The sequence below is a fragment of the Neofelis nebulosa genome, chromosome 2 (genome assembly GCF_028018385.1).
Source record: "Neofelis nebulosa isolate mNeoNeb1 chromosome 2, mNeoNeb1.pri, whole genome shotgun sequence".
Lineage (NCBI taxonomy): Eukaryota > Metazoa > Chordata > Mammalia > Carnivora > Felidae > Neofelis > Neofelis nebulosa.
This window is the reverse complement of record NC_080783.1, coordinates 34233444-34244732: the sequence shown is the minus strand read 5'-3', so window position 1 is coordinate 34244732 and position 11289 is coordinate 34233444. Positions and strand designations below refer to the sequence as shown.

Genomic DNA, 11289 nt, shown 5'->3' with positions numbered 1-11289 from the left:
TTGTTATTGTCTTAAGCTCTAGGGTCTCATACCAGTTGAGGCACCAATGAATATGGCTCTGAAGAGACCTTTTTCCATGCAGGGCACATCTCAAGAATGGGATTTCCTCAAGAGCCAGAGATGTCTCTGACAGAGAGCTTGAGAAAAGGTGTGGTGATTTCTCCTCCTATTTCTTGTTGCACAAAAAAAGAGGCAGAGCAAAGGGCAGTGTAGAGGTCAACTGAGATCGCTCAATAAGCTCACAGGTCTCTCATTTATTTCCCTGAATTCTTGTTCCACTCAGCTTCTCTTTGGCTATATGTTTTTTGAAGCTCCCTAAATTATTCTGATGTGCAGCCAGATATGGGAAAACTGGTATGGGTTTTTAAGGGAAAAAAAAAAAAAACTTTTATGGTTATAAAACTTTTTTATTGAAGTATAATTAATATACGGTATTATATTAGTTTCAGGTGTACAACAAAAAGATTCAACAATTCTATACATTACTCAGTGCTTACCACTATAAGTATGGTTATCCTCTGTCACCATTTTTACAATTTTATTGACTGTATTCCCTATGCTGTACTTCTTATCCCTGTGACTTATTTTGTAACTGAAAGTTTGCACCTCTTAATCCCCTTCATCTATTTTACCCATCCTCCCACCCACCTCCCCAGTTTGTTCTCTGTATTTGAGTCTTCTTTTTTTGTATTGTTGTTTCTTAAATTCCACATACAAGTGAAATCATATGGTATTTGTCTTTCTCTGACTTATTTCACTTAGCATTATACCCTCTAGGTCCGTCCATGTTTCTACAAATGCCAAGATTTCATTCTTTTTTATGGCTGAGTAATATTCAATTCCATGTTTATACCACAACTTCTTTATCCTTTCATCTATGGATAGACACTTGGGTTGCTTCTCTATCTTGATTATTGTAAACAATGCTGCAATAAACACAAGGGGTGCATATATCTTTTTGAATTAGTGTTTTTGTTTTGTTTGGGCAAATACACAGTAGTGGAATTACTGGATCATATGGTAGTTCTATTTTTAATTTTTTGAGGAACCTCCATACTGTTTTCCACAGTGGCCACACCAATTTGCATTCCCACCAACAGCGCACAAGTGTTTCTTTTTCTCCACATCCTCCCCAATGCTCATTATCACTGGTCTCTTTGAATCTAGCCATTCTCACAGATGTAAGGTGATTTTTCTTTTTTTTTTTTTAGAGAGTGATGTTTATTTTTTTTTAATGTTTTTATTTATTTGTGAGAGAGAGAGGCAGAGTGTGAGTGGGGGAGGAGCAGAGAGAGAGGGAGACACAGAATCTGAGGCAGGCTCCAGGCTCTGAGCTGTCATCACAGAGTCCGACGTGGGGCTCGAACTCACAAGCCGCGAGATCATGGCCTGAGACAAAGTCGGACGCTCAACAAGTAAGGTGATTTTTCATTTGTGGTTTTGATTTGCATTTCCCTGATGATTAATTATGTTGACCAGCTTTTCATGTATCTGTTAGCCATGTGTATGTTTTTGTTGGCAAAATGTCAATTCAGGTCCATTTTTTAAATAGATTATTTGTTTTTTGGTGTTGAGTTGTAGAAGTTCTTTACATATTTTGGATATTAACCCCTTATCAAATATATCAAATATTTGCAAATATCTTCTCCCATTTAGTAGGTTGCCTTTCATTTTGTTGATGGTTTCCTTTGCTATGCAAAAGCTCTTTATTTTGGTGTTGTTCCAATATGAAACTTTTCAAACAGAAGAGGTACATTTTATTAGTCATGAAGGAAAGCATCTTTCAAGTTAAATTACAGTATATTTATTACATGATATATAATCACAACCACCAAGCCAGTTTCCAAAAAGACAAATTTCATATTTTAATTTATTCAGTAAGGAGACATTAAAAATACATAAAGGCCTTTTGACCCCTTCTTCCCTACTCCCTAAATTTTATGTTTAAACCTGATATATATTTTGTAACACTAATGTTTCTGTATTAGAGCTTTTCAAGGTAATGATTATAAATGCAACTAACTTGAGAGAACAGGAAATAAACACATTCACCTGCTGTTTTCTAGCTCATTACCTCCTTTGTCATTAAGATGATAATGCTAAAGAGATTAATGTTTGGGTATGAATTGGAGATACAATTTTTACATTTTCCATAATCTTGAAATTTTCAGTACTATATAATCAAAAAATCAATTCCAAATACACCTGCACACATCTTATAAAAATACATTTAAAAACAAGAATAGGAAAAATTCTAAATACTGGGTCATTATTATTCTGAAGGTGAGCTGGCATCATGAAGAAGCTTTGAGTCCTTTATCTTTTTCAGGATACTCTTCCACATCAGAGGAGAACATCAACTCTGGGAGAGAAAATCAACAGATCTTACTCAAAATGGTTTCCCAGTACCTCAAAAAGAGTTTTACAGCTTAGTTATAAACAGATTCTCAAAATATTGACATATTTAATACATATAAAGAAAACTCTCAAGTACAAATAAGAATTTTTAATAATGAAATCTGATTTAAAAGGTGAGTGAGGAGCACATGAGTGGTTCAGTTAAGCATCCGACTTTTTTTTTAAGTTTATTTATTTATTCTGAGAGAGAGAGAGAGAGAGAGAGAGAGAGAACAGAGGAAGGGCAGAGAGAGAGAATTCCAAGCAGGCTCCATACTGTCAGCACAGAGCCTGCTTGGAATTCTCCCTTTATCTCTCTCTGCTCCTCCCCTGCTCATGCTGCTCTCTCTCTTTCAAAATAAATAAATAAACTTTTAAAAAATAAATAAAAGCAAGTAAATGACAAATGTACAAATAGTGCATTTTAAAATGTTTAAATTTTAAATGTACTGTAAACCACTGAAAAATAAAACATATATAATGGAGACAATAACGCTTACCAGAAAATTTAAGTCACTTAGAGAACTTGGGATTATTAAACAGTTAAAATGTCTAATTCTATAGTGACCATGATAACCTACAACGGAGGGGCAGATGAAGAGCAAGGACTTGGGACTGACACGAGGCGTGTGCCCGTTTATCTTAAATGTCTTATCCCATTTAATCACCATAACAACCCAATAAGCAAGTTATTATCATCCTCATTTTATATTTACACTTTTTATCCACATAGAAATAAAAATGTTTTATGACTCACACGGCCCTAAAAGAGAGCAGGAGCCCAGAAATCTGCACAAATCTAGCTCGATCCAGCTTCAATCCCAATCATAGTGTGGAATGTTATTAGTTGACATTTCTACATGTAAACTATTACTTAGCATATAGGTGTGTAATTTATCAAAATATCAAGACATAAAGAAAAAGAAGACCTGAGAAATTTAGTAAAATAAAGTCCTCCAATATAAATATTACCTGAAAAATTCCTTGAATGACAAAACTATGCTGAGTGAAAATAGGAAATAGCAAAACAAAGCCTCAGACAACTTGTAAATATACTTCAAATACTCCAAAAGGAACAAAGCAACAGAATATTCAGTGAAGGAACATGAGAATTATGCAAAAGGTACATTTGTGAATAAGAATATACCAGATTTAGTTTTTACAAATGGAAATATTGGAAAGATTCTCAATTCTTAGACTTCTGAGGTTATAATTAGTTGATCAAATCACAAAGGCTCAGGATATTTAACCAATCAAGAATAAATAACCAAAGTCCAGAAAATATCAAAGAGATTCAAGGGTGAAACTCGGGAACATCTGCTAAAGAAATACAAGTTACACTAGAAATACTAAGCAGTTCCTAAAGCTGTTCTCAAGGGCTATCAGTTTGCTAATATGATTCCTCTTCTCCAGATGTTCCAAAAAGGGTCTGGGGACAATAGATACTAGTAAATCTCACTTTCCACCAAGCACACTAAAGCTAGGATTACTACATATTTCATTAGACAATGAAGGGTTAAGAATTTGTGCCAGGTAGAGGAGGTAAGAATGAATATATCTGATAAAAGCTACATAGATGAAGCATGATTTATTTCAAATTAAGAGATACTTTGATCAGAAGGAGATCAAAAGAAATGAAGAGCAAAGACTCTCTATAAAATACTTGAAGGGTTCCAAGAGAAGAATTACCTCCTAAATATAAATATGTACATGGGCCACAGAAGACTTTTACTAAGTACTCTAGGGCTCCAACTCTCTTAGACTCTCACTGCTTCTCCTGGCATTGTTTCACCACTTTACTGTTACTCTTCTTTCATTATTTTACTTTAAACACAGCTTTGTTATCAGAATATTATAAGCTATATTCAATAAAAGAAAATTTATAAAGTCAAAAGATTTCATGATATTCTTATACTATTTCTTCTTTAATACCTTCACTAAGATCCATGCCTGGCCTGTAAGACAAAAAAAGCCATGATAGTCCAACCAGAAGGGCCACCACCAGATTCACTACAATCCATGGCTGGAGAACCTGTTCCTCAACTCCTGCTGCCCTAAAGACACACAAACACTCATTAGAAATATCTTCATTTAGGTTCATATATCCAAATATATCTCTTTAAGGAACTTTAAAAAAATTAGTTCTCACCTAGAGAAACAACAAGCATGAAATAAGTATACAACATATAATTTCCCTATAAAATACACCATATATATATATATATATATATACACACACACACACCATGAGAATAAAGGTTCAAAGGTTACTGAACTCTATCGCCAAACAAATTTCCTAGGTTTCCCTTCCATCTACTGTGGTGCTACTCATGTCCCTAGCTACTGTCACAAAAAAGACTGCCCCTCTCAGTTTTGTGAACTTGACTCTCAACTCACCTGTCAGCTTCATGACTGGCCACTGATCTGTGGAGGCTGGTTCTCCTTAGATTGTTCTCTTTCTAGCATTGCTTTTCTAGTAGCATTTCTGACTGCATCCCAGCTACCCACTCCCATCACCATTCTGGAGTATTAGGCCCCTGATTGGGGGCAAAGGTACAAGGCTTCTCTAGTTCATGGTCTATGACTGATCTTACAACTGTAACTTAATAGATTTAAAACAGACTTATAAAAAGAGTACATTTCATTAAAAATGCAATCCAATAGCAACCGTTATCCATTAACCAAGGTAATAGGGTAATAGGTATTTTCTTACCATAATTTTGGAAACAAAAACAGGGCCTTCATTATTATTTTTAAATGAAAACACGTAGGAGAGTAGAAGGATAAGAACAGTACCATTACTCCAGCTGTTGCTGTTATTTTACATCAACAATTGCTAATGCTATTGTGAGTTCTTACCAGAGGCTACCATTAACAGACGAAGGTGTGTAAAGGTGAATTCTGTCACTTGTCATTTGCTGACTCAGAGATAATATAAGAGCAGTAAAGTACACTGAGAAAAAGACAAATGAAATTACTAATGTATTTTTAACAACCTAGTTTATTTTGAATTTATAGATTACTTTAAGGTCAAAACTCTATACTTTGGGGAATGATGACATAAAAGAAATTCATGTGATCAATTTCAATAGGCTGGCTAACCTTATTTTAATTTTCAAGAATATAGATGCAGAAGGGTATTTTGAGATGCTCATTATTTCATCATTAGAAATTATAAGAACCTAAAGGTCTCTTAAGAAATTAAATTACTTACTCAAGGTCTTAAAACTAGTTTTATTAATACTCTCATAATTTAGAACAAAATGTATTCCAAATTATCAAAAAGATATAAAATAGTATATGTTACTGAAATGCCATGCCAGCTGAATCTGTTTAATATCAAGTAGAAAATACAAAACTGAAACATTACAAAATATAAGACAAATCAAGCTTTTAAAAGGTATCTAGATCAACCTGTACTGGAAAACAATTCTATCAAAATTATGCCTATCATATTTTTTTAATTGCAAATTCCACTGGACATCTATAAGTAATGTTTATAAGTAGCAATAACATAAAATCTTTCTAAAAGTAAAATTAAACTTTTCTTGGTTCAAAATTACAGTGTAATTCAAGTATTATACAATTATCAAATTAAACTATTTACTCACAGAAAGATGCTAAAGCTGTAGGATCCAGGGCAAGAAAATTTCGGATTGCTACTGATGTTTTAGCAAAGTCGATCCTAGAAAATACAAAATCCGCTTGTCACAGTGCATTCGTAAACCTCTCACAAAACTATACTCTCTTGACTATCATTTTTTTCCTTCTCTATTCTAATGCTACCACATACATTGTCTATTATTAAGCTTTAAGTGGCTACAGTTTATATAAACACACATGAAAGAATATCTTATTTACAAAAGCCACATAAAACATTTAACTAGATTAATATTTAGTCAATATTCTTTTGGAGTTAAGACATTCTTAACAAATTAAACATGAACTGCAAAATTTCATTAGATTCTACCTCTTTGTATTACCCATATCATTAGGCTTTAAGTTGTTTTTCTTAAAGGGTTGAATTGTGTTCTCAAAGACATGTTGAACTTCTAGCCCCTTCCCCCTTTTCCTGTGAACATGACCTTATTTGGAAATAGGGTCTTTACAGATGTAACCAAGTTAATATGAGGCCATTAGAATGGGCCCTAATTCAATACAACTGGCGTCCTTAGAAGGAGAGAAGGGAAGACCATCACGTGACAAAAAAAGCAGAAGTTGGAGTGATGTGCCTACAAACCAAGGAACTCCAAGGATTGCCAGTAACCACTGGAAGCTAAGGAAAGACGTGGAAGAGACTCTTGATCCAGCCCTCCAGAAAGGAACCAACCTGGCCAACACCTTGATTTCAGAATTCTAGCCTCCGAAACTGAGAGGGAATAAATCCCTGTTGCTTTAAGCCACCCAGTCTGTAATACAATTGACCCTTGAATAACACAGGGTTGAACCGCATAGGTCCGATTACACGCAGATTTTTTTCAATAAATATAGTGCAGTACTGTAAATGTATTTTCCTTATGAGTTTCTTAATAACTTTTGTTTTTCCTGGCTTAATTTTTTAGAAGAATACAGTATGTAATACATATAACATACAAAATATGTGGTAATCAACTATTTATGTTATTGGTGAGGCTTCTGGTCAACAGTAGGTTATTAGTTAAGTTCTCTGAGGGAGTCAAGACTTATATATCAATTTTTGACTTGCAAGGGGTCAGCACACCCAACCCCTGAGATTTTCAAGGGTCAACTGTACTTTGTTACAGGAAACCTAGGAAACTCATACAATACCCAGAGTCTCACCTATTCCTGATTCAGATGATTTGGAAGATGATATTTGGAACTGTTTTCATTGACTATATTTGGAAGAAATTTTAAATTCAGAGTTGATGCTGGAATGGGTTTAGATTTGGGAGATGCTTTTGTTGAGAGTATTCCCATCCCCTCCTGCCCCCCAAAAACGGAAACAGACTGGCTTTTAAAAAAAAAAGTCAAAGTAATATTAATTCTCTTTTGAAAACTGTCATAGGGACAATGCTCAACATTTCTGAAGAAAAGTTACAGGGATGTGCAGTCACAATAATCTTACCTGTCAAAAGTTGAAACTGTACTTAGAGCCAAAAGCAAGTAGAGAAGACTCTGGAATGGATATGCTAAGGTCTTATACTGTTGCAGAAGGTTTGAGAGGTTAGAAAGCTGATCTCCTGCCAGAATATATATGAAAACAATATTCCACACAGCACAGCCAGCCAAGAAGCCATGGGAAAAGAGACCAATCATCCTGAATGGAAAAGGGTTTAATTATTACACACGCATTACTAAAGCAAAAAGCTAAAACATTTTTTAAATCTCTTCACATGTAAGAATAAAACTCAACATTTCAAAAAACTAAAACCAAGCTTTTTCTTTTTATCACATTGATAGGCAGATGATTTAACTCCAATTAAATATTTTAAAAAATATGCCTATTTACTATTTTAAGTTGTCAATTTTGTTCACAGTATAGAATAATCAAGACTTATTTTTTAAAAAATTATGGAATATCTGTTTTAAGAAAAGTCCAACAAAAGCAGTCACCTGAAAGCCCGGTGCACTGAGAGTGCAACATCTCTGGTCGTCCAGGAAAGCTTCACGTCCATTGACACCTCTATATTTTCTGTGGTCTTTATCAACTCTGAACGATCAGCAGCCTGGAATCTCCCTAAGAACACATTACACACTTATCAACAACTAGTAACATTGAACCCTGGCAGGCTGTTTACATTATTTCACACTGTAAGAACCCTCAGACTGAGATTTTGTGGTTTTTCTATCTAAAAACTCTCCCTGATCCAGTCCCGATTTCAGAAGGCTCTTCTCTTTTGGTTGCTTAAATATACTATTTTTTTATCTTTAAGAAAAATAAACAAAGTCCATATATTTCCTTCTCATCCCAAAATAGATGTTAAAGTAACAGTTTTGGAAATCAATTACATTTAATGAAATAATGAACTTTCCACCCAGAACAAAGTCTAGAAACCTTTAACATGACATAATCCAAAATATTCTAATTTTGAGATGTTAGTTTATTAAAGTTCAAATGCCAACACTATAAAGCTAAGTCAATGTTTGAAAACACTTCAAATTTCTTAGGAAAAATTGCCAGTGTGTGTAGCATGGCATTCTGTGATGACAGAGTGGAAAGGGGTTGTTTTATAAACATAAAATTCCTGTGACAAGTATCTGTTCAAGTGTCAGCACCACAACACTGTGTGAGCAGAGCATTATCCTTTTACTGTTGACAAGGCTCCTTCTTGTAGATCTACCAATCCACAAACAGACCTCAGGAAGCAGGTAAGGTTCCATTTCAATTATCTTTGCCAAATCTGGCTGTCAAGTATTTGGGAGGATGAAAGACAGAGGTGCAAGACCTAATTTTCCCTCAGAAAACACAACTTCTGGGCAGGCAACTGGTGTCTTTTATGGTCAGTTATTCTAGGAGGGAAGTTTCTGTGCTAAGGGAAACAAGAATAAAAATGAGGATTCAGTGACATTGCTTAAAAACAGACTATAAAAAATAGATATTGCTTAAAAGTGAGGATTGAGCGATATTGCTTAAAAACAGAAGTAAATTAAAAACCAACATAGTATACTAGTAAAAGTGCTTGACTAGAATAGTCATATAACCTCAGTTCAAGTCCCAGTTCTGCACTAACCTACTTCGAGACCCTGTCTAAGTCAGCCTCTCGGGATCACAAGTCTTTCACTGGCTAAGAACTCCAAGATGCCTCACATGGGATCTTATAGAATACAAATTCTAAAATAATTTACATAAAATCTAAATTATAAATTTTAATACCAATGTTTATTTTTCATTTGAGTTCTTTAAGCAGCATATTCACAGCATATTCATGGATATGTGTGGTCATGATCTTGCTTCCCATATGTTTTTCTTAAACACTGCAAATGGAGTTTTATAATCAATGTCAGAAAGAATATGGAGCTACAACACTGTATTTCTTATTTAATATGGTAATACCATCATGTATTTTCTCTCATTTATTTGTAATTATAAAAATCATATCATTATCTGCCCTACCACCAACACCACCATCATTATTGAAAACTGGTAAAGTACAACAAAAAATAAAGAAATGGGTGAAAGTGGGTGGGAGATTTTCAAAGTTACCCACAATCCCATAACCCAGAAACAACCAACATTAATATTTTGGCATATTTCCTTCTAGTCTTTTGTCCTATACATTTTTTTTTTAATATATGAAATTTACTGTCAAATTGGTTTCCATACAACACCCAGTGCTCATCCCAAAAGGTGCCCTCCTCAATACCCATCACCCACCCTGCCCTCCCTCCCACCCCCCATCAACCCTCAGTTTGTTCTCAGTTTTTAACAGTCTCTTATGCTTTGGCTCTCTCCCACTCTAACCTCTTTTTTTTTTTTTTCCCTTCCCCTCCCCCATGGGTTTCTGTTACGTTTCTCAGGATCCACATAAGAGTGAAACCATATGGTATCTGTCTTTCTCTGTATGGCTTATTTCACTTAGCATCACACTCTCCAGTTCCATCCACGTTGCTACAAAAGGCCATATTTCATTCTTTCTCATTGCCACGTAGTATTCCATTGTGTATATAAACCACAATTTCTTTATCCATTCATCAGTTGATGGACATTTAGGCTCTTTCCATAATTTGGCGATTGTTGAGAGTGCTGCTATAAACATTGGGGTACAAGTGCCCCTATGCATCAGTACTCCTGTATCCCTTGGATAAATTCCTAGCAGTGCTATTGCTGGGTCATAGGGTAGGTCTATTTTTAATTTTTTGAGGAACCTCCACACTGCTTTCCAGAGCGGCTGCACCAATTTGCATTCCCACCAACAGTGCAAGAGGGTTCCCGTCTCTCCACATCCTCTCCAGCATCTATAGTCTCCTGATTTCTTCATTTTGGCCACTCTGACTGGCGTGAGGTGGTATCTGAGTGTGGTTTTGATTTGTATTTCCCTGATGAGGAGCGACGTTGAACATCTTTTCATGTGCCTGTTGGCCATCCGGATGTCTTCTTTAGAGAAGTGTCTATTCATGTTTTCTGCCCATTTCTTCACTGGGTTATTTGTTTTTCGGGTGTGGAGTTTGATGAGCTCTTTATAGATTTTGGATACTAGCCCTTTGTCCGATGTGTCATTTGCAAATATCTTTTCCCATTCCGTTGGTTGCCTTTTAGTTTTGTTGGTTGTTTCCTTTGCTGTGCAGAAGCTTTTTATCTTCATAAGGTCCCAGTAATTCACTTTTGCTTTTAATTCCCTTGCCTTTGGGGATGTGCCGAGTAAGAGATTGCTACGGCTGAGGTCAGAGAGGTCTTTTCCTGCTTTCTTCTCTAAGGTTTTGATGGTTTCCTGTCTCACATTCAGGTCCTTTATCCATTTTGAGTTTATTTTTGTGAATGGTGTGAGAAAGTGGTCTAGTTTCAACCTTCTGCATGTTGCTGTCCAGTTCTCCCAGCACCATTTGTTAAAGAGACTGTCTTTTTTCCATTGGATGTTCTTTCCTGCTTTGTCAAAAATGAGTTGGCCATACGTTTGTGGGTCTAGTTCTGGGGTTTCTATTCGATTCCATTGGTCTATGTGTCTGTTTTTATGCCAATACCATGCTGTCTTGATGATGACAGCTTTGTAGTAGAGGCTAAAGTCTGGGATTGTGATGCCTCCTGCTTTGGTCTTCTTCTTCAAAATTACTTTGGCTATTCGGGGCCTTTTGTGGTTCCATATGAATTTTAGGATTGCTTGTTCTAGTTTCGAGAAGAATGCTGGTGCAATTTTGATTGGGATTGCATTGAATGTGTAGATAGCTTTGGGTAGTATTGACATTTTGACAATATTTATTCTTCCAATCCATGAG

At 35.4% G+C, this 11289-nt stretch overlaps 1 protein-coding gene across 7 annotated transcripts in view; it reads right to left on the bottom strand.

The window, feature by feature from the left end:
• Positions 1-1734: 1734 nt before the first annotated feature.
• Positions 1735-11289, bottom strand: part of LOC131500223 (transmembrane protein 237) — a 73338-nt gene continuing 63783 nt past the window's right edge. For 6 of the 7 annotated variants that reach the window (XM_058709088.1, XM_058709068.1, XM_058709078.1 and 3 more), the window contains 6 exons: positions 7972-8095; positions 7484-7675; positions 6009-6082; positions 5257-5350; positions 4330-4451; positions 1735-2362 (listed from right to left, as the gene is read on the bottom strand). In XM_058709088.1, coding sequence (XP_058565071.1) covers positions 2295-2362; positions 4330-4451; positions 5257-5350; positions 6009-6082; positions 7484-7675; positions 7972-8095 — 674 coding nt within the window. In that variant the 3' untranslated portion in view covers positions 1735-2294. Of the gene's footprint in view, positions 2363-4329; positions 4452-5110; positions 5137-5256; positions 5351-6008; positions 6083-7483; positions 7676-7971; positions 8096-11289 lie in introns of all 7 variants that reach the window. The other variant, XR_009256188.1, reaches the window with a different exon arrangement.